The sequence below is a fragment of the Microtus ochrogaster genome, chromosome 16 (assembly GCF_000317375.1).
Source record: "Microtus ochrogaster isolate Prairie Vole_2 chromosome 16, MicOch1.0, whole genome shotgun sequence".
NCBI classification, from domain to species: Eukaryota; Metazoa; Chordata; class Mammalia; order Rodentia; family Cricetidae; genus Microtus; species Microtus ochrogaster.
Genome location: NC_022018.1, coordinates 57023875 through 57046871, shown reverse-complemented (window position 1 = coordinate 57046871; position 22997 = coordinate 57023875). Strand labels below are relative to the sequence as shown.

General features: G+C 48.9%; 1 protein-coding gene across 4 annotated transcripts in view; it reads left to right on the top strand.

Moving 5' to 3' along the window:
- LOC101981297 (core histone macro-H2A.1) overlaps positions 1–22997 on the top strand; it is a 64073-nt gene that overhangs the window by 23439 nt on the left and 17637 nt on the right. For 2 of the 4 annotated variants that reach the window (XM_005355261.2, XM_005355259.2), the window contains exons 3-5: positions 12452–12558; positions 12921–13118; positions 19109–19219. In XM_005355261.2, coding sequence (XP_005355318.1) covers positions 12452–12558; positions 12921–13118; positions 19109–19219 — 416 coding nt within the window. The remainder of the gene's footprint in view (positions 1–12451; positions 12559–12920; positions 13119–19108; positions 19220–22997) is intronic. The other 2 variants (XM_005355262.2, XM_005355260.2) reach the window with 1 other exon arrangement.

The window sequence follows — 22997 nt, the reverse complement described above, 5'->3', positions numbered from 1 at the left end:
AGAATATCATTAGGCATCATTACATTGACTTTGTATTTCTCTCATCATTTTTGGTTCTATCCTAGGTCTTTGACACTCCAGGAGTGGGCTCACTCTCCTGGCATGGGTCTCAGCTGGACCAGGCATTGGTTGGCCACTCCCACAGTCTCTGTGCCACCCTTATCCCAGCACATCTCATAGGCAGGGCAGGCTGTAGATCAAGGATTCTGAAGCTGGTTTGGTGTCCCCTGGAGATCTTGCCTGGTCACAGGAGATGGCCAGCCAATTCAGGCCGTGTATCCACTATTTCTAGGAGTCTTATCTGGGGTCATCCATGGAGATTCCTGGGACTTTCCCTTGCACCAGGTTTCTACCTAACCCTGAAATGATCCTCTTTCCACTCATTTCTTTCAGCTCTCTCCCACCCCCATGATATCTCTTGATGAAGCAATCTGGCATTTTTATTTTTGCCACCAGTATCTGCAGAAGAACAGACAACTTCTACATTAAGGGTCTGTTTTTCTTGGGCCAAGAGAAGCTTATAGCATCTTGAAATGCAGGCTTCACATGCCACAACCTTAATGTGCTTTCTTCCTTCTGGGATGTATGTTCTGTTCATGGTAAATACTCTCGGGTTGTTTGTGAACTTGACGGTATCTCGGTCTTTCTTTATAGATGACAGATTTAACATGTGATAGTGTTTCATTCCACCTTCCTCTGTTAATCTTATTTTTTTTCCCCATCTCTTTCTGAACATTCTAGATAAGCTCTTCTGATCTGGGTAAAAGCCCTCTGGGTCTTCCCAGTTTATTGACTCTCTCTTCAATGTGGTTCAGTCAGAAAATGTTATGTTGTATGCTGGTGTGCAGTGCCACGGGGCACGTGGGGGTCAGAGAACAGTTTCTGGGGTCTGTCTTCACCATCTCTTTTTGAGGCAGGGTCTGTCATGCTGGCCCATGAGCTTCCAGATGGTTCTTGGGTCTCTGCTCCTATCTCTCCTTAGGAGTGCACATCACTTTGGGCTCTCTGTGGTTTCTGGATTGAACATGGGTCATCAGACTGGAGAGTGCTTTTGCCACTTGATTTGTCCCCAGGCCAGGCTGCAGCGATACCCCAGTTTCTCTAAGTTCTGCTGGAGCTCTTAAAAAATGTCAGCTGGTCTGTATTTATTTATTTTAATATAATTTCTTGATTTTACATAATTTTCTGTTATCATATTTAAATTTTACAATTGTATGTTCTTTAAATAATGGTATAAAATCTTTACAAAAGATTTATTTTAATTTTATCTGTATGTTTGTTTTGCCTGTATGAATGTAAGCATACTATGTGTGTACAGTGGAGGACAGATCCTTTAGAACTGAAATTACACATGGTTGTGAGCTGGGCACTGAACCCGGGCCCTGGACGAGAGCAGGCAGTACTCTAACTGCTGAGCCATCTCTCCACCCCAATGTGATGTCTTCCTTAGTCCATTTCTGTTGGACTCTGAGCCACTGTTCAGAAGGGGACACACACGGACACATACTTCATGCTTATTGATTTTGTATGTGTATATGTGAGTACAGGAGATTGCTTCCATGGCACGTGTGTGGTGGTCAGAAGACAACTTTTGGGAGCTAGGCTCCTGAGATTGAGCTCAGATTTTATCAGGTCTGGTGGCAGGAGCCTTTCCTGCCGAGCCATCCCCAGCCACATGCTGTCTGACAGTTTGTCCGTGTACACATGCATTCTTACTCGGTTGCCCTTTCTCACTGCCCTCCCACTTCTCGACTCCAGCAGATTTCCCTCCTCCTCGCAAGCCTTTTGTCTTTGCGCAGCATTGATTTAACGAGAGTGACCTGTGTGAAGGGCAGAGAGTAGGTATTGACACCACGGGAAAAAACGGTCTGTTTGTAGTGGTTTATTTTTTATATTCTTACTTTAAAGCATTTGGAATTTATCCTGATGTGGTAAACTGGTTACTCCAACACGGTTAACTGAAGACCCTATCTTTCCCCTGACCTAGCTGGATCACACATGGACTTCCCAGGATAATGGGGATCCCTTCTGGACCCCTTTTCTGTTTTATTGGTCTGAATTGTTGCATACTTCCCCCTCGTAGCAGTTTCGTATACCCAATGGTATGCATTGCCTTGCCTTTTGTCCAGTTTATTTTTTTAGTAGGTAAAAGTTCCCCTGGTAAAATTCACCTGACAAAGGATATTCAGTGAGGCCTAGGATCTCTCTCTGAGCTTTGACTACCTGCTTCTCCCTTGTTTTTTTATATATGTACTTTGTGAAAATAGTCTTTTCCTTTGAATAAATTTTCCAGAATAAATCTAGAAAATGAATTAAAAAAAAAAAAACAACTCAGTGCACCAAGAGGGTAATGGGCTCACATGGTATGCACAGGTTGATTGAGTGGGGTGGACCTAGCCCGCCTCTACCCCTTTCCCCAGCCCAGTCTTCACTTGGGGCTGTGAGACAGGGCTTGCCACACCCCGAGCCCAGCCTTGCCTGCTTTCCTCTGGGATGGCACTTTGTCCCCATGGTCCTCGCCCACACTGTATCCAGAGCCTGTGTTCTGATAGATGAAACCAGGCCAGGGCCTTGGAGAACAGCCCATGCATCGCCTTCTGCACCTCCCGACCACACCAGTGATCGGGCCTCTCAGTCAGTAATTCATCCGGAATGACCCACTTGTGAAAGATTCACCGAGCCCTGACCAAGTACACAAGCTGGGTGTGGGAGTCAAAGGATTTGCATCCATTGTCCCATGCGTCAACCATATCAGAGGCTGTCGCCTTGATCCAGCACAGGGACTGAGCCTTCCTCTCCCATCTCTCTGGTGGTAGCCGAGCTCCTCGCATGGGGCCTGAAGTCCCACAGCATGGCAGGAACGGTTCTTTAATGAAGGAGGACACTAGTCAGGATGGTAAGCTTCGGGAGGGAGCAGGGCACTGATGGGGTCGTGATGCCGGGAAACTGGAGCCGCGCTGGAGCCTGGAGTTTTAAATGAAGCAGAATTGGGATGAACTTGAGCAATGGCCACACCTGTGGAAGGAGGGGCACTTGATGGGGCAACTGTTACTGGCAAGCAGGAGGGATTTAGAAGACTCACACAGACTGCCTTTTCCTGTTGCTCCTAAAGTCCCCAAGGTCTGTCATCTATACCATGAGCAGGTTTGCTTGCCAAGAAGGTGACATGAACCCTCCCTGGATTTGCCAGGTGCACCATTCGCCCGCTGCTCTGGGTACCTTCCATCCCTCCTTTTCTACCTTCTCTTGGGACCCTGGCTGCTTCTTTATTAGGTAATTGCATCTTCCATTTAGTGGCTGGAGCGTGTGTGGTCTTGGGTCTCCAGAGCTGCCCCCTTCTGTAGCTTACGGGACTGCCCGATGTCCTCTCATTATCTGATTACACTGTCTGTCTGTCTGAAGGGAGCTGTTGTGCATCTTTTAGAAGCCTACTCCTATGGCTCTCATTTCAGCTGGCAGGGCCGTTTGGAAACTCAGACGCTCTGCAGATAGCTATGATTGTCCTTATATCCCAACTGGTGTTACTTGTCATGATTAGTAGCTGAGGTAGACTTTGGCAACGTTTATCTGTTGTCTTTATAAATCTGGATGCTGACTGCAGAGAGTCAGTGTCTGCATTCATTGAGAAAATGAGGACAACTTGCCTGAGGCAGTACCGTTTTCCTTGACCTCCTGACCCTACCTCAGGCCCCACTGGTCTCCCGGGACCACTAGTCCACTTTGTGCTTGCTTATTTCAAGTAGCCCCTGGTGACCCCCAGGAGGACTGGTGTGCATCCAGTCCTAGTTCTTAGTGAAGGCTAAGCCTGAGGGGGCAGCTCCAGAGCAGACACATGTCACTACCAGAGTGTGCAGGGGCCGGAGACCCTTCTGTGGCCTGGTGGACCAGGGAAACAGAGGTCCTGCAACAGAGACTAGGGGATGACAGGTACAAGGCCAAGGGTGAGGGGACTCCAGAGCATGAGTTGGAAATAGTAGAAGCCAGGAGGGCATGGTTCTTGGAGTGACCAGGGCTGGGGTTTCGGGAAGGATCTGGCCCATGCTGGCAGCCACAGAATAGCAAGTTTCTAGGGAGCATCTGCCATAGCCAGGAGCCTCAGGAGAGCCCCACAGGCCTCAAATGGAAGGCCTGTGCAATCAGTGTGCAAGGTTGTGTTGCTCGGGAGTGCTGGGGACGCAGTGGAGGGCAAGAGGCTTCTGGACCAATGTCTCTTCTTTGGCCCCTCAAAGGAGGAAGAATGGAGTGCAGGGAGTATCTGAGCTTATGCATGTGTGCCTAGACACTGGCCCTCAGCCTCAGGAATCCACAGATAGTACAAAGGTGGGGCTAATGAGGGTGGCCCCAGGAGCTGCAGTCCCTCTTGGGGTCCTTCCTTTTGTGGCACTCTGCTACTTTGGCTACTCTTCTAGAAACACTCAGCCATGGAGAGCAACCTGACGTTCCCTGTGCTCGCAGCCTTGCTCTGAGAAGACAGTGCAGGCTGGGAGGCAGTGTCTGAGGTACTTGTGACTTGTAGTAGCCAAAGCCTGTGGGACAGCATGGAGCTGCGCCACTTGGCATTCACTCTTGTTTTGATTTCTTTCTGTTTCCTTTACTTCTCTCTGATTCTGGTTCCCCATGGCCATGCTGCCTGTGTGAGAGTGTACCGCAGCAGTTTGCTGCTCTGTGCCTGGGTTTCCCTTTAGAAGCCCATCTGGAAAATGGTACCAAGTAGGGGCTCTTTAAATGAACTTCCTCTTTACATTATGCTCTAAATCATTTCATTTCCGCAGCCATCTGATTGTTCACCCCTTCCTGGCTGAACGAAGAACAAATGGCTGTGGTTTTCCGTATTAAAACAAGCATACACATTAACCATTTCCTTGTAAATTAATTTAGAGACCTTGAAAGTAAGTGATTGGTGGTGCAGCACCAGCCAGGGCTGGGGTAGAGCACCTTTACTTAGGCCACCTTCCCTTTCCCTCTTCTGCTGCAAGAGTTCTGTAGTCTCTACACCTGGCTCTGGTTCTGCCCGGCCATGGCGCCCCCTGCTGGGGTCAGATAAAAGTCCCTGACCCCATCCCAAGGCAGAGCCCGCTTACTGCCTGGGGGTCTGCCTGTGCAGCTGCCTGGGGTGCTGTGTTCTATCAAGGCAGGTCTGGCAGGACAGAGGTTAATAGAGTTCAAGTGCATTTTTCAAACATATGTAAACTGTTAAGTGTAACAGCAAAGGGTGAACTGCTGGGGAGGAAACACCAGGGTTTCTGCTGCTCTTCACACACCTCTGTCCACCCGGTGCTTAGAGGAGGAAACAAGGGAAAGAAAGTCTAGTTTCTTGCCCTGGTAATTAAGGCTGGGCTGTTGCTATCGCCTCCCCTTCCTCCACCCCCACCACCTTTCCCCTCTGCCCCTTCCTCCCTCTCCTCCCTCTTCTTCATAAGGATAGTGTAGCCTTAGTACGTAGTAGCTTGTGGTCACTAAGTCTACTAAGCATTTTTACTTAGCAAACCTCAGAGCTAACCTCAGTCGTGTTTCATAGAATGAGGAAGGGTGTTGTCTTAGCCATGTCTGACAGCAAATTACAGAAGCTAAGATTCAAATCTCTGTACCTGACATCAGACCTGACCTAGTGTCACCCATGGCACATTCACGGACGGCTGCTGCCCTTTGCCGCAGGCCCCTGGAGGTGGTGTAAGTGAAGCTCATACCTGCAGAGGTGAAGGACAGGTCCCTGCATCGGAGCTGCTCAAGCACTGGGCTTGGCAGCAAAGTTCAAGTGTTTCTTCTGTTAGCATGCATGCCTCTTCAAACTCGCATACGACTCTGACGTGAAAAACGCGTGTCCAGTGGAGCATACTTCAGAGACTCCACGTTAGGCTGCAGTTCTGCCTTGTTGGTAGTCCTTGTGGGACTGGACCACATGCCACCTGGTTCATAGAGCTGACAGCAGGGATGAGCTGCATGGGCCTCGTGGGAAGCAGTGGAGCAGTTCACTCGTGAAAAGTCTCTGTATTCAGCATAGAAGGACTGTCTACAGTGCCTGCATAGCCTTTACTTTATGGAATACCCGGTTCCTCTGAAAGCCCAGGGTTGGGTGAGGGTGGACTCTGGGACAGGCCAACAGCAGGGAGCCCCACCAAGGGGACAACTCTGCCAGCCTTAGTCTCTGCGATTCCCCACCTGGAAGGTGGGGTGGATTCTGTGGTGAACATGGCAGCAGACACTAGGGTCACTGAGGGAATTAGAGAGGACCATGGTGTTGTCAGGACACAGGAAACTCTTAGCGGTCATCCTCCAGTTGGGGTTGACTGGGTTAAGGCCTTCTGGAATGGTGTCCCAGTTCTGAACCTCGTGAAGTCCATGGAGGGGTGAGCAATCAAAAGAAACACAATGAACAGATTCCTTGTCATGCTGTTGGCTCTGCAGCAGATATCTGTGTTCTCCCTGGGATTACGCGAGTATTTGCTTTCTTTGATTTCTGATTGTTACTTTCGATCTTTCTTTTGTTAGACGAGATGCTTCAAACAGCTCTTTAAAAGCCCCAGATTCTTTCCTATTGCAAGGTCTGTGTTTGGACTTTGGCTCAGCCTCACCACATCACCTGTTAGCTGTTAGAGTCTAATTCTGCAAGCCATGACTTCATCTCCCTCAAGGAAGGTAGACGGAATGCTTCCATACAGCAGAGCGCTATAGTTGGAGATGTTGTGTGGGGGAGGGGGAGGAGAGATTCTAAACCTTTGGGCTTGGGGTAAAATTGAGAAGCAGGGCTGTCAGAAGTATTCTTGCTCAGCCAGCTGTCCCAGAGATGAAAGGGCTGCTAAATCATGGCCTTGTCCAGGGTCGTGGGAATCTTGTCATGTTGCCCTAAAACCATCATGTTCAATGAGGCTTGAGAGCTGTGCACTCTGAGGAGACAAGACCACATCACCAGTCCTGGCCACCACAAGCCAGGAGACCTGGCCAAGAGTGAGGTGCTTGGGTGTCTTTCCAGTCAGATCTTTAAACAGTATTAAAAGAACAGCTACCAAAGTACCCATTAGTGTGCCTCATGCAGCCTTTCTGCCTGGGGAGCTTTTACCGTATTTACAATCCCCTCTGGAGCTGACCTCGTGTGCTCCGGGCCCCAAACCAGGCCAGTGTTGGTCATTAGCCATAACAGTTAGCCTGACTCTGGCCAGGAAGAATGTTCCACGGGTGAAGGGCCTGGCACGGGCTTCTGGTTCTTGTCTCCTAATGCTCCCATCCCAGCCTTCCATGGCTTGTCACCGGCTCCTAAATAGCCCTCTGAGGAAGGGTCTAGGCACTGAGCCCTGGAAGCCATGGAGATGCGGTCCCAGGAATTAATTGCCCTACAGCTCAGAGCCCCCATGATCTTGCCCTCCATGTAACTCACCAGTGAGAGGGTCACATTCAGAAGAGCAGAGCTCAGGCCCTCCTCCCTGTGGTGTTCACACCCGGCCACAGTCTCACAGCAACCTTCCTTTCCCTTTGTGTAAAGACCAGTGTACCCTGAAGAGCAACCAGGAACCACCCTGTTTTGCTGAATGCCTGGCAGTTTGTATCTCGCCTTCTCCATGCAGCAGGCGGCCCTATCCTGGCCAGGAAAGCTGTTACTTTATTGCTGTTTCTAAAAGGGCAGAGGGTACCTGTTGCTCAGCAAGGAGCAGGCGCTCACAGCTGCAGTCAGGATTTGCCCTTCTTCTTTCTCGCCTGTTGTAAAATGCAGTGTAGAGGCAGCTTGGGTGTGGAGCACATTTCTTGTAAAAGGTGTGTCTTTGAGGTGCTCTGTCTTGTGTGTCCCCTCGTGATAGTGTTACCGTGGTTACTATCCATCTGGAAACACATGCGAGTAAACAAACCACAGTACTGGCTCAGTCAGCTGGAGTCTGTCCAAGCCGCACCTACTGTTGTACTGTTGTAATGTGGACAGCTCCTGCTCCTCCCTGCAGAGTCCAGGGCCCACTCTTTGGTGCTAGGAACCTAGTGCTGGACATTATCTTGGCCTGTGCACATTGCTGGGTTTTGCAGAAAGGAAGCTTTGGACTTCAGTTCCTTGGTACAGAAGGCAAGGGAGTGACATCATTCCTGTGCTCTTTCCCAGGAGCCCCCGTTCCTACAACTGTCCACCCTCCTCTCTTCACATCACCATTCCCATGGAACTCCAGCTGGCGCCTCTGAATCCAAGCTAAACTGGCAACATACAAGGTGTCCTTAAAGTTTTCCAAGGGAAAACTAATCCATTGAAGCTGGAACCACAAATCAGGGGCAGGCTAGTGAAAGCTGGGTGTCCTCAGGTCTGTGGGGGTTAGTGCACCCCTTGACCTCTGGTGCTGCTTCTGGAGCATTCGGTTGCTTTCTATCCATTTCTCACAGTCTACCTCCCCCCCCCCATCAGCTGCCCGCACCACTCAGGGTCTTCTGTCTTCATATCTGCTATTTCCCTGCACAGAGAATTGAGGACAGTTTTGGAAACAAAACAAAACCCACAAAAAGCCAGAAACCCCCGAGAAACCCCGCCTCTCCTTCACCCCACCTCTGACTGGGGAAGCCTTCTGTTAGCACTCCTGTGAGAAGAGAAAAGAGGCTGCTTCTCCAAGAAACTGCTCCCATGTTTGCTTGTCATGCGGTGGGCTCAGAGTGGCGCTGTAGGCTCCTGTATGCTCCCTCTGTTCCAAAAGGAGCAGGAAAGGCATTTTTAACAGGAGGGTCAGCAGACTGTAACCTATCAGGCACCCTCTGCACACTCTGGCTCCTCCTTCCCTATAGCTTCAGGGAAGGAGGAAAGGGCTTAAGAGGAGAGTATGCTAGAGGCTAGAGGCTTGATGTTAGTGTTCTGGTGTCTGTACTGGCCTGTCCTTGGGGTCCTGACAGGATATGTCTTCAGCCCGCAGCCACTCAGAGCACCTCCTGTGCACATTCACTGTTTCTTTTTGAAAGTGTCCTGCCCACCTCACCTCTCTTTCTTTTTCTCTGTTCCCCCCCCTCTGCTTCTCTGCCTGTCTCTCTCTCTCCCCCTCTCTCTTTCTCTGTCCACTTTTCTCTTTTCTCCTGCTGCTCCTCTCCCCAGAGGCCAGTCTCCCCCTTCCTTTCTCCTGTTTTATGTTATCTTTCCCTAATAAACATCCCCTCCACATAAGCTCTGTGCATGGTGTCTTTCTCTCTAGCACCGCTTTTTAGTTTACAACACTAGGAAACGTCCAAGAGTGGGCTCCAGAGCTCCGTGATGCCAGAGACCACCCTAAAGCCTTCCTAACTGCCGAGTTCTAGCCCTGGAACTGCTCTGGTGGGCTCTTCTCTCTGCCCTTTACTGCCAGAATCTGCTCTTGCGGAGCCTCAGGTACCTACTTTGCTAAATCCTCCACCACAAGGCCAGGAACCTGAGGCTCCACTGGACCACAAGCAGGCATTTCTGCATCCTGAGGCGCACTACAACTAACCTCTTCATTTACCATGAGAGCCCATGAGAGAACAGTTCCCTCAGTACTGAGAAACTGTGCGTACTGAGGTTGTAGAATCACCTTGTGAGGCTAGGGTGGAAAGGTAAACCTGTCTCCAGTTAGTGCCTGCAGGTGTTGGCCAGTCTCCTGCCTCACACTGTGACTGTTGTCCATGAAGCCCAGTTTGGTACTCCCTAGAGCTCTGGCCTCCTGTGCAGTCTTGTTCGGTCTCCCTTCCTGCTGGTAAGACAGGGACCTCAGTGCCTTTGCATCCCTTCTCAGATGCAGGCTATTTGTCTCTGGGTGACGACTGAGCAAAATGATTTCCTGGATTTAGGGACAGTGACCTGCTGTACCAAGTGTGACTGATTCCCCTTCTGCCTGCTGTCATTACGACAGTGCTCACAGAGTAACCACATACACTCTCGTCTTTATACAAATGTAACAAGTTTGGCATGGGGCTTAGTTGCTAATCTCAAAAATATACATACTATCTCAAGTGTGGTGATGCCTGCACTAAGCTAGCTCTCAGGAGATTGAGGCAGGAGAGTCAGGTTTGAGGCTAGCCTGGTTACCTAGTAAGTCTTAAGACCAAAGTAAAACTGTGTCTCAAAGCAAGCACAATAGACGGCCCGAGTATTGTAAGCTTGAGGCTTGGTTTTCACACAGCTGCCAGTATATCTCTATTTGTCCCAGGGTGTGTCCAAGCACAGACTTTGTCGGGGTAATCTAGAACATGCAGCGAGGCTGGAATTATTAGGCCTTGTTCAGTGCTAGCAGAAGACCAGACCTGAGTTGGCCCGGAGGGTAATATAGAAGGGCATCACAGGTGGCGTGGGCAGACCCACAGCGTGGACAACAGATGACACAGTCAGGAACAGTCTGCACATCCCATGAAGACAGTGAGGGTTACCAAGGGAACTGTATTGCTGAGCAGGGAGCCTGGAGGGATCTCTTGCCAGGGCACGCCCCAGCCATTGGTAATGGGAACGATCTGTGTTTGCCCCACGAGACTGCCTTCAAGGGCAGGAAGATTGACTTTGTAAGCATCAGCTATATGTTAGACCCCGCCTCCCAGTCTTGTTTTATTCCCCCTCGTGATTTTTGTTTTGAAGACGTTTTAGACATACAAAATGCTGGAAAAAAGGATTGTATTATTCCTAATGGATAAATACCAATCTGTATACTCAGGGTACAGTGCTGCTTTGTATGTATGTACTTAGTATGTTAATCTGGTTAGCATACTTGTTCTTCATATTCCTGTGTTTAGGTTTGGAGAACATTTAAAATATGTGTTAGTGATTAGGAGATACATAGTATTACAAACTATAGTCACCATCCTGGACATACCATTAGAACTCTCCCTAAAATATAACTTGACTTTTACCCTTTGACCCTCATTTCCCATCACCACACCCCCACCCTAGCCCCAACTTCTAAATTAAACTTAGGTAGATCTGGTATCTTAGTAGGCTCTTACAGTATTTATCTTCCTGTGCCTGGCTTGTTTCATTTAGACATATCACTTGTCTGTAAAGTTCAGGTCTGTACATGTTACAAAGGACAGGATTGGGAAGAGGGACTCTGACCCTAGCAGATTAAACAGCAGCTGCCACAGTTTGTTCTCACAACAACGTCAGGACGCTCCATTCCTAAATACTTGAGCGTGAACTTTCTGTTTTATTTTTATTTACTTTCACGTTATGTGTGTGAATGTTTTCCTGTGTGTGTGTGTGTGTGTGTGTGTGTGTGTGTGTGTGTGCGTGCGTGTGCGCGTGCGTGCGTGCACGCACATTCAGTACAAGCAGAGGCCAGAAGATGACGTCAGTTTCCAGGAACTGGACTTAGATGTAGTTGTGAGCTGCCATGTGGGTGCTGGAAACTGATCCCAGGTCCTCTGAAAGAATAGTCAGTGCTCTTAACTCCTGAGCTATCTAGCCACAGCATAAGTTCCTTAAGAACAAGAATGCCCCCTTCAAGATGACCATGCTACTGTCCAATTTAGGAAAGATTGTAGTAGGAGACTATTCCTTTGTTCCTGGCTGCCCAGACCCAAACAATCACACAGAAACTATATTAATACAACACTGTTTGGCCAATGACTCTCGTGTATTCCTAACTAGCTCTTACATCATAAGTTAACCCATTTCTATCAATCTGTGAATGGCCATGAGGCTGTGGCCTACCGGTAAGGTTCCTAAGGTTCCGGTGTGTCCTCCTTTGGCAGCTACATGGCGTCTCCCTGACTCTGTCTACTCTTTCTCTGTTCGGATTTCCTGCCTGGCACCACTCTGCTAAGCCATTGGCCAAAAAAGCTTTTTTCATCAACCAGTAAAGCAACACATGCACGGAAGAACATCCACATCATCAAGACCATTCCTCGGATGTGACTCCCATGTTCAGCCCTCTTCACTTGTCTTCAGAATGACTTGGGAGGATCCCGTCAAAGGAACACACCGTAGCTGCCTCTGTTCCTAGCTCTCCTCTGCCTGTATTATCCCCACCCCTTTGTTTTATATGACCATGACATTGACTTTATAAGTCTGCTCACAGCTTTCTGACTTCAAATCCAAATGTGCAGGTGTTCTTCCTTGATTCAGGCACCAAAGATTTCTCAAGCACTGTCTGTATCAAGCCCCCTCCCCTATATTCTACAGGTGGGTGATGTATTACCGGAAGTGCAGGTATTGTGTCCTTCTGGCCACATCCACTCCAAACACCCCTCCCAGGCAGCTCTGGGAGATGGAAGCAGAGCTGGATTTCTATCTTAGTCCTACCACGGACTTAGTCAGTGGCCTTCCACTGGTTCCCATTCCTCCCAACTTTCCATTTCCAAAACGAAAGGTGGAACCTTTAATCCTGCCCATCTTTTCTGTTAAACTCTCCCTGGTTTCTCCAGAAGTTCTGCCTATAAAACATACCTCTAGTTTCCCACTTCTGGTTAGCTCTTTCTTGTGCCCCGTCCTGCATGAGGTACAGAGGCAAGTGAGTTCTCTAATACCTTGAAATGACCACATGTTCCTCTTTGCCTACAGCTGAGATCCTGGAGCTGGCTGGCAATGCAGCAAGAGACAACAAGAAGGGACGGGTCACTCCCCGGCACATCCTGTTAGCTGTGGCCAATGATGAGGAGCTGAACCAGGTATGGGGCTTTCCAGCCTGCCCCCCCCCCCTCCAGCATGCTAGTAATACACTCAGGCGACCCAGGAGAGCCTGTGGTGGCTGTCAAGACCTGGAGCAGCTTCTTTTTTTTGTTGGGACTTCACTGGGAGTGGGGTAGGGGGTTAGCAAGGGTGCCCACCTCTCCTGGGAGAGATGATAGTGTAAACTGAAACCAAGTGATGAGTGAAGGATTCTGTCCCTGTGTCGTCTGAGTCCTGTCCCGTCCTTGTAGCTGCCACAGAGGCAGGGTATGTATGAACAGGGCCGACCACTTGAGTCAGGCAGGGCACTCCTGGAGCAGGTGGTCTGGCTCACCCCCTGTGACTTTGCTTTTCCTGCAAGCTGCTCAAAGGAGTCACCATAGCCAGCGGGGGAGTGTTGCCCAATATCCACCCTGAGCTGCTGGCGAAGAAGCGAGGATCCAAGGGAAAGTTGGAAGCCATCATCACGCCTCCACCGGCCAAAAAGGCCAAGTCTCCATCCCAGAAGAAGCCAGTGGCTAAGAAAACAGGAGCCAAGAAGGGGGCCCGGAAGTCTAAGGTATGGGATCTGGCAGGGATGTGTGGGATGGGGTAAATAAGGTCACAGGGGAACTCACGAGCCCTCTTCAGAGCTGATCCCCATCCCTGTTGGGGAAACTGGCTGAGACAGGAACATGTGGGAGTCCAGCTCCCTGCCTAGTCTAGAGTGCCTCCTGGGACCTGGCCACAGTTGGAGGACTGAGCCCTTGTGACTTGGGGATGAGTAGTGGGTATCCAGGAGCAGTTGGAGGTGGGTGGCAGCCCAGCCCCACACCTTCTGACCTGGTCTCCCACATAGATGTGAGGGCCTATGGAACGGTTTCCTTCTGCCAGAGCTTGGCCGCCATACCGTCCTCAGAGGGACCATCTGCCCACTTGCTTTGGTGCTGAGTTGTACAGTGTCATTGTGTTGCCATGGCAATGTGTCCTCCTTTGGGTGTGCTTGAGCAGGAACACTGCAGGCAGCTGTCAGCAATACAGGCTTGGGGCAGTTCCTCAGTTCCTCCCTGGTGTGTAGTGTCCAGGCCGTGATCTGTGGGAGGAAAGCCCTCTCGGCAGCATGACCTAAGCTATTTTCATGAAAGGGCAAAAAAAATCCCCATGTCTTCCCGTGTTTTGAAGCGTGTGTTAGCTGGGGAGAAGGTGTTGTGAGTGTGACGACACTGCCTTGAGATCTAAATCTAAAGAAACCCCTTTCCTGGGAAGAGAACCCTGACCTGGAAGAGCAGCCAGGCGTCCTCTCCAGAGACTTGGGTTCCACCTCGCTCAGGAGGAGTCCTGGAGGAGGCAGGGCAGGCAGGGAGGGGCTTTACAGAATGTTCCCCATTCATTCCTAACTATGAAGTGAGCAGATTGGAAGGTTCCCTCCCCTTCTTCTGTTTGCAGTTGGGAGGAAGGGACGGGCAGAGGAAGCAGGACAAGTGCCAGGTGGCCTGGCCCTTTGGAATGTTAGAAGAAACACAGAGAAGCCAAACCTCTTCTCCCTTGAAAATGGACCCCTGGGGCCTGGCGGCCTACAGCAAGGCCCTGGAACTAGGTGCTGGCACCAGCAGGGTAGAACCATGTATTGAACTTGGCCCTTACTCTCTTTCATGTACTCAAGTAGTGCCATCTGAACACATCTTGAGATGCCAGTGCCTACAGCAGACCTGACTGAGTCCTGGTCCTTTTGACCCTAGTCTTCCTGTTGTAGGTTTTGCCCAGTGATTTTCTAAACTTTCCAGCTCACTAAACACCAGGAATTTGTTCTTTGTGGAGTGTGCGAGTGAATGGACCTGTATGTATGAGTGTGCGTGGTGTGTATTTGTGTGGATGTTTGTAGTTGTATGTGTGAAGTGTGTGGCATGTGTATTTATGTGTATATGTGGTGTGTGTGCGTGTATTTGTGTGGATATGTGTATTTGTATATATGTGTGATGTGTGTGTGGTATGTGTGAGTGTATTTGTGTGTATGGTGTAAGTGTATTTGTGTGGATGTGTGTATTTGCATGTGTATGTGATGTGTGTATGTGTGTATTTGCATGTGTATGTGGTGTGTGTGGTGTGTATATATGTGTAGTATTGTGTATATTTGTGGGGGGGTATGTGTGTGTGTTTTCTAGTCCCTAGTAGCTATGTTCCTAATAACCATATGTCAATAATCACTTGAACACTCAGCTTTTCCCTTGATTACTAAAGCAGAGAGTCTGTGGTGGTGGTCTGTTTTTCTTCCACACAATAAAACACATTGTCTGCTTACTGTACCAGTATTTGGCTAACATTAAACCCTAGGGGAAGCTGAAATTGGAACTGTGAACAGCTAATTTTCAAAACATTTGTTTAATGTAAATTGTATCAGCGCCCAGCAGCAGTGTGGAGGACCTGGCATCTCCACGTTGCCATGGAACATCCTGAGAATCCCCTTTCCAGGGGCCTGTGCAGAGCTCCCCCCTCCCCCCAGGGACAGTGCTAAAACACTTGCACTGAAAGGTGGTTCGTAGTTTTCAAGTGTCAACACTTGAAGTTCAAATCGTAATTTTCTCCCTCAACTCTATATAATTTGAAGGTTTTGAAAATCTCCAGTGTGACAGTTGGGTCAGCAACAGTGGGAATGGAGGGCACAGAAAACCCTGCAGCCCAAGTGCAGAGCTCTGCTGTGCCCTAGGCTCTTCCTACTTGGGTGGCCTCAGGCAAGTCTGCTCCCTCTCTGCCTTGGTCTGCCCTAGCCCATAAAATGATAGGGTCTGTTCCAGCCCTGCAAGCCAGTGACTCTGGGGATATTGCATAATATATTTTTGTATAGGTAATGTGTGTAAGTTTGGAGGCAGAAACAACAACAACAAAAAGATCTTGCTCCCGTCAGTCTGTAATGAATTATTAACAGACTTTTCAGAAACACATATATGATTTATTTATGGGAATCCCTTCTATCCTAGATGTTTAAAGCATTAAATCACATAACCACTGTTTTGGCAACGTAGCGTAGTGTCAGAAGTGGAAGGCCTAGAGTCTGTGACCTGTGTTCTCATTATACCATGTGTGTGTTCTTGGCGAGTTCCTTATGGTGCTCAGTTTCCCCATCTGTGAACTGAAGCTACAGCACGGGACCTTGGAAGGCTTAGAATTCACGCAAAGCACTTAACTGTGTCACTTAACTTGTCCGTGTTGTGGCAGGAGCTGCAGCTGCCCTGACCTGGGTAGTTCTCTCATCCTCTTGCATCTCAAATCCACCCTTTTTCTATGTAAAGACCTCTCTCTTTACACACACACACACACACACACCTGGTGATGGAGGTGTGCTTACTTTTGGTGAGTGCCCCTTTTCTGAGGACTATCGGGCAAACTAAGCGAATGATGGTTTGCTGCAGCCGTGGTTCTGACACGTGGGTCGAGACCCCGAGGGGGAGTTGCTTATCAGATATTTACCTTATAATTCATAACTAGCAGCATTATAGTTTGAAGTAGCAACGAAATAAGTTTTATGGTTCCAGGTCACCAGAACATGAGGAACTGTGTTAAAGGGTCACAGCACTGAGAACACTGTTAAGGGATGTCAAAGAAAGGGGTTGGTTCTCATGAGTAATTGCTGCTCTGACAGTTCACTGCCCTTTGACTGATGAAGAGAAGATGAGGCTTAGGTGAACTTGGTTTATTATCTCCATCTTTTTCAACAAGGTCTTAAATGTGACTCCAGAAAACAGCCTTGTACATGATCAATATACAGCACTTTTGCATTTATATAAAGTCAGTGACAATAGATGCCTGACACCTGACCATGGCAACAGTCTCTGACAATGGATACCTGACACATGTCCCCGGACATGTGCTCTAACAATGGATACTTGACACCTGTCCACAGAACACGCTCCGACAGGGGTGTCTGACACCTGTCTGTGAGGTCTTCTCACTGCTTACAAGGCAGTGTGTTCTCCCTAATCTGCTTAACCCTTGGGGAGACACCTGCTCCCGTTCCTGGCCACGGACTGAACAATCCCCTTACAGGTGACACTGTGCTGACTAGAATAGTGGTGTTCAAGAGTTTTGCTTAAATACCTCCTAACAGAGCTTTCAAAAGCTTTGTAGATATGCATTTAAAACCTTGACAGACTCTTCATAAGAAATTTAAAGCTGTTTCTTGATATGCTCTCTTTCTCTTGCTGTATGTGTGTGTATATACATATATTTATATACACATACACACACACACACGGACACACACACACACACACACATAGTCAATTGTTTGTATGCATTCAGGAGAGTCAGCTATCCAGTACAAATTCACAGCAAAGCAATTTACTAACATTGAAAAATTTGTGCTATTTTACTTACCGTCCTTTCACTTCCCCTACAGAATTTAGTTCTAATATAATATTTTATTGAAGTGTGTAGGTGTATGCATGTGCTCACGTGTGCATGTGCCACCATTCGAGTATGGAAATCGGAAGACGATCTCTTTGATTGTTCTCTTCTCACACCTTTTTTATAGGTCCTGGGGACCAAGCTGAGGTCACCAGGCTTATGTGGTCTGACCTCGCATACTGTATCTTTATGCCTAGTGTTTTAGCCATGTCTGTAGCAGAGCATCGCATGTTTCGGTTCATTTGAAATCGTTCTTGTGATCTTATACTAAACAGTGCACGTTTTCCAAGTTAGCACACTTAATGGTATACATTTAATTAAACCGACAAATGCATGCCAGGTTTTAGAGAAAAAATTAAAATGTATTGGAAAACACCTTGTAGTAGAATGATTTCCTCTCCAGTTCGTTCAAGGACCCTAAGTTGTATGGATTGCAAAGATGAGACAAAGGCCAGCATCCTGTTCTTTAGCACGAGCTGCAGTCCTTGCAAACCTTGCTTCCTGGAACGATGAAATGATGATAGAGAGGTCTGTTTCAGCAGCGCTCTGTCCTCCTCTGACCTGGTACAAAGGTCAGGCTTAGCAGTCTCCCATCAGCTAATGATTTACATTAATTTACTTGTAAATTAGATTTACAAGTGCGTTACAGAGACAGCATGGAGATTTCGCTGTTGTTAGTACGCCATGCTCACCGCTGATAGCAGCTGACGGTGGAACGTCACCATTAACCGCTCCCTCCAGCGTGCTTTTTGGTGATCTCCAGCTGTCAACTGTGATGGCTCTTTAGTATTGTTGAAAGCAGCAGCCGTGTGAATGGCTTTGCCAGCCTCTGCTTTCCTCACTCAGACAGGGCATCTCCAAAGGCTGTGGCTCCCATGCCGTTCTTGTCTACCAGGCTCTCAGACAAATTCAAGCCCGTAGGAAAATGAACCAGCGAGAACCTACACATACGTCTTCTGGCTCTCCTCCTTGATACAGTGCTTTTGTCTGATCCCCAAACCCTGGAGCTGTGGGCCCAGTTTATTTAGTTGATGGAAGGCCAGCTATTATTATTACCAAAGCAGTCGTCACTGCTAAAGCAATCGACAAAATTAGATGTTTTTTTTCACTGCAGGGGAGCCTGCTATGATACAGTGCTTATGGATTTGAATCGTAAGCAGGTACATGGCCAGGACATGGGCCTTGTCCTGAGCTCACTGCCCGAAACCACCATTCTGGAAAGCAGAGCCCTCTGTGATGCCCCTTCCCCATCATCTAGGCAGGTGTTTGCCACCCAGCTAGGCCTCAGCCGCATCTTCTTGATCTTCTCCCACTGGACCTTTCTCGGGATCTGTGGATGATCTGGGGAAGGGGAAAGGAAAGAAGCTGACCTGTCTAACTGGAAATTCCGCCATTCCCACTGTCCTCATCTGATAGCTGAATTAGACAACCCACAAATAAGTGAAATCCATTCCTCTTCGTTTCCATCTGTGTGTCCCCAGAGCCACGTGCGGCTTTCAACACTTACTTGGGTGGTGAGAAGTGAGGGAGCCAGGGCAGAGGAAACACACTGGGGAGCTGAGAACAGAGCCCCTGCTCCTCTGGGGAGTTCCTCAGGAGCTCCAGAGCACACCGATTTCAGTCTGCAGGATGCTGGGGAGAGCATTAAAGTATGGCCCCATGGAGCCTCCATGGCACTCTCCCAGTGAGCTGAGCTCTAGGGAGGAAATGGAAAAGGGCTCCAGCTACTGTCTGCTCTCTAAAAACTCAGCTGTGTAGCCCAGGTTGCCCTAAACTAGTGGCAGTCCTCCTGCCTCAGCCTTCTGAGCACTGGATTGCAGTAAGTCGTGTGCAAGTATCTAAAACGGGGAGATCTTTAAAAAACCATTAGCAAAGAGATATTATTCTGAATTTATGAAGTGATTCTATTCTAAGTTATTGGAAATTTAGGTTTGCTTTTAAGAATTTTTTCAAGACTATAAGTAATAAATATACAATTTAAATTTTTTTTTCATAAACCTCTGGGCTCTCAAAATAAGTCATAGCCTCCACTGTGGGACATGCCAATGTTTTTTGTTTCCTGTGTTCTCTTAATTGGTAATGGGTGAGGCCTGGGGTCGTCTCATTAGGAAAGACAGCTGTATGGCCCCTGCCCAATGGTTCATGTTCTAACTCTGTGCTTTGTACAAGAAGAAGCAGGGAGAAGTCAGCAAGGCAGCCAGCGCAGACAGTACAACGGAGGGCACGCCTGCGGATGGCTTTACTGTCCTCTCCACCAAGAGCCTCTTCCTCGGCCAGAAGGTAGGCAGACGCCGCTCAGTCTGCTCCAGGGCCCTGGGAGAGAGGGTACAGCCTGAGATTCCTGAGTACCACTCAGCTCAGAGGGTGGGCAGACCAACTTGGCCGGGTGTGGGGGGTTGACTTTGGAAGTAGTCCCAGGGAGGGGGTGAATGCTGACAGAATCACCAAGCTGGGTCGGGAATCTGGCAGGTTCCAGGGAGGGGAGGTGAGGGACAGGACCTGGGGCTCAGCCCAGAGTAGGCGCCACTTCCCTGGAGTAGGCTGGTCATCAGGGGGCATGTGTAGGGGAGAGACCTTATCCAGCAGTTCTGGTGGGCTCTGATCAGATGCAGGGAGCTGGGTTGATCTTAGACAAACTGATAGGTGGACAGGGACTTCTTCACTGACCCACCAGGCGACCCCTCTAGCCAGTCGTTTGTTTTAACCATGGGCAATATGTTTTCAGCCGCCCCAGTGATGCAGCTTTGCCAGGACGCCATGGTTTTGTAAAAGTTGATTCACTTTTATTGAAAATAAAAATGATGCAAAGGCTTTTAAGACCTGAAAATGAGAGTTGGTTAAAAAAAGGGTGGGGATTGTCTCAATTTAAAAAAAAAAAAAAAAGATAAAAAATCTTTAAGGACTGAATTCGACCTTGCAAGTTGGTTTGGTTAAAGGTGGTGTAAATTGGTTTAGAAGCTGCATCATTTTTAGGTCCTCACTGTCAGTTTTATTTTGCATCACAGTGCCACCATTTTCTTGCTCGCTCATTGCCAGTTGTCCCCAGCCCTTCCCTCTCTGTCACTAATTGCACTCAGGCTCTCATGATGCAATTCCTGCGGTGACTGTTCCGGAATCTAACTGTCCTCTTTACGTTTTATAACCATCATCTGTATTTTGTGTGCATTTTTCTAAGGCAGCAGCTCTAGTTGTCATCTTAAGGTCTGGGACTTTGAAAGTTGAGCTTCTGCTCAGCACTGAAAGCAAACACCTGGGTCTCCTTCCACTCCTTTAACAGGTCCAAGCACAGTGCCTCAGGTGCCACTGCTGTGTGAAATCCCTGTTGTTTAAGATTGCTCCTCCTTCCCTAAGGGAATGATTAGCCAGGGCCAGGAGACCTAGTGAACAGGTAGCCCTGCTCAGTCTCTGGGGACACCTACCTTCTTCCTCAGCTGCCCTGTCCTCTGTCACCTCCACCCTGGCCTTTCCCAACTCTACTCCATTCCACTGCCACCTCAGCTAGAATTCACATTTGCCTCACCGGAAAAGACACAGTTACAGACAGAGGGAAAGCACCAAGCTATGTCAGGCCAGTGTGCCAACACAGATGTCCTGTGGGCTCTGGCAGTTCAGAAAGACATGGGATCATGTCCACATCCGGGCTGTTGTCTGGAGCCCCGCTGAAGATACCTTGCCTTTGTCTGCAGAGCTGGGCATGGCAGCTCTCTGCAGTTCTTCCTCCTGGTCTGAGTGCAGATTGGGTACCTCAGGGAAAACACTGTAAATCTCTTTAATACTGACTGTCCCTTTTGGGCCTGGCAGGGTCCAGAAAGCCAGAGAAAGGTGTTGATGCTCCAATAATTTGCAGACGGTCTGATAAGTAGAACAAAGGCATCAGGCTAGACCACAAAGCTAGTCTGGCAGATGGGCCTGACTTTTGATAAAAACTTACTGGACTAGAACCTAGAGTACAGTGGTCAGCCCTGGAAAAGGCACTGAATGCCAGCCTGTTTTCCCGGACATTTAAACACTTCAGACTTTGGAGGTCATGAAACTCCCCTTCTTGCTGAATGTGTGTCCAGAAGAATGTGCTGACCCCCACGATCCCCAGATGAGGTCCCCAGAATTACTCACTGCAAGCAGAATTTGCATTACCTCAGTCAGCCTGGGCACCCACAGTGGAAATTAGGGTGCTTCTGTCTTTTCAAGAACCCTCCCCTCCGGTAGCCTGAGGCAGAGTAAGTGCCATCCAGGACATTACTCTGCAGCAGCACTTCCAGGCCCTTTGCTGGCTTTGACTGTCAGGCAACAAGTTTAGTGTGTAGTCCTGTGGGGCAGGAGTCATAAAACGGACCGTGGAGTCACACAAAGCACCCTGGACGCCTGGGTCGGGCATTAGTTTGGGTTTGGTAAAATGTTTCCGAAAGTGTTCTGTAGGAGCGTGGTTGTGATCCCCTGCTCTGTGTCAGTGGGAGCAGCACTTGAATGTAGCAAGCAAGCAGGTGGAGAAAGGCGACACTGACCCTCCAGCCCTGTGAGCCTGGTTGCTAAGCTACCCACAGGAGGAGCCAGTCCGGGGCTTAGAAGCCTGGGCTCTAGTTGTTGGGAATGATGCATTTCACAGACTGCAGCCTCAGGAGCAGTTGCCCTCATTACTCCGTGATGGCCGTGCTCACACATGGTTGAAGTTTTTTTTCCCCCTTTTTAAGAAAACAGTGTTGTGAGCCCAAATCCACAAATATTCGCCTTGTGGTCCCACCGAGACTTGACTTCTCCTTCACCCTTTAAAAACTTCGCGGCTTATTTAAAGCAACAGCAGCAGCAGCAGCAACAACAACAACAACAACAAAACCACTTGCAGTGCATGCATCCATGTCTCTGTCAGCAGTGGTGCTTTGTTTTGTGGAGAAGCTGTCTTTGAAGCAGCTGGGAAGTCAAGTCAGGGAGGGCATAGTTGAGGATCGTGGTACAGTGCTAGAGGCCCAGGTGTCAGGTACTGGCATTCCCTTTGTTCCGTGCCACTTCTTCTGAGGGTGGGAAGTTGGCAAGAGAGGGGGAGCTCTCAATCCTGTCCTTCCGTGCAGATTACTGGACAGCCTCTGAAGGAGGACAGGGCATGATGATAGGGTCGTGCAGCACGGCCCCACCCTGGCCTCTGGCACTTTCTGGATGTTCACGTCTTTCTGGGGCACTGCTTGGTCACCATATGGTACCCCTAGGCCCAAGGCTCTGGGAGGGTGTAGGCTAGAAACATGGGAGACATAGGGACAACACAGATGTGAAGACAGGAGTGGCCTGATGTGGCTTCCCTTATTTCTCTCACCAGTCTCTTGCCTTTTCACAGTGCAGGTTGGTTGTTTGGTGAGGGCATGGAGTATTGGCTTAGTTTGTTTTTTTTTTCCAAATAGTGTTTCCTTGGAGTCTGTGCTCATCCTCCCTTCTTCCCAGCAGGAAGGAACAGCCAGGCCCACAGGGTTGAATGCATCTGTCCCTGGTCCAGAGCTCCTGATACGCAGCTTCATGAGGAAACCTGGTGGCTTTCTTCTGCTGCCTTAGGGATGTGACTAGCCCCAAATCACCGCGAGGTGCTAGGAAGAGGAAGCCCTAGTGAGGAAACCGGGCCTTTCCTCGGTCTTTGAATCTTTCTTTGGTCAAACAACCACATTCGTTTTTACCATTGCTTTCTCCCAAAGGACTTTGAGAGTCTAGCAGCTTTTAAGGATCAGAAATTTGGGGGAGTATTTCTCTTGCATATAGCTTACCAAATTTTTTTTTCCTTAAAAACAAAATGTTTGGCCCTAGAAGTTCAACACCTGGGGGCTCAGTAGCAGGAGCCATACTGGCTTGTACTCGATCTACTTCCCTCCACAGTGAACATCAGGACAGGGATTCAGTCCTGCTGCCCCATGCAGGTTCAGGCACTCCTCAAGCCTAGGCCTTGGTGCATGTGTACTGCTTCTGCTACAGTTGATGCCACTGAAGAAGGAGCAATTCAGTGACAAGACAGAGACTGTGAATGTGCAAGCGTAGCCGCACCTGAACCTACAGAAAAGACAGGGCAGCAGAATCCAGCACCCAC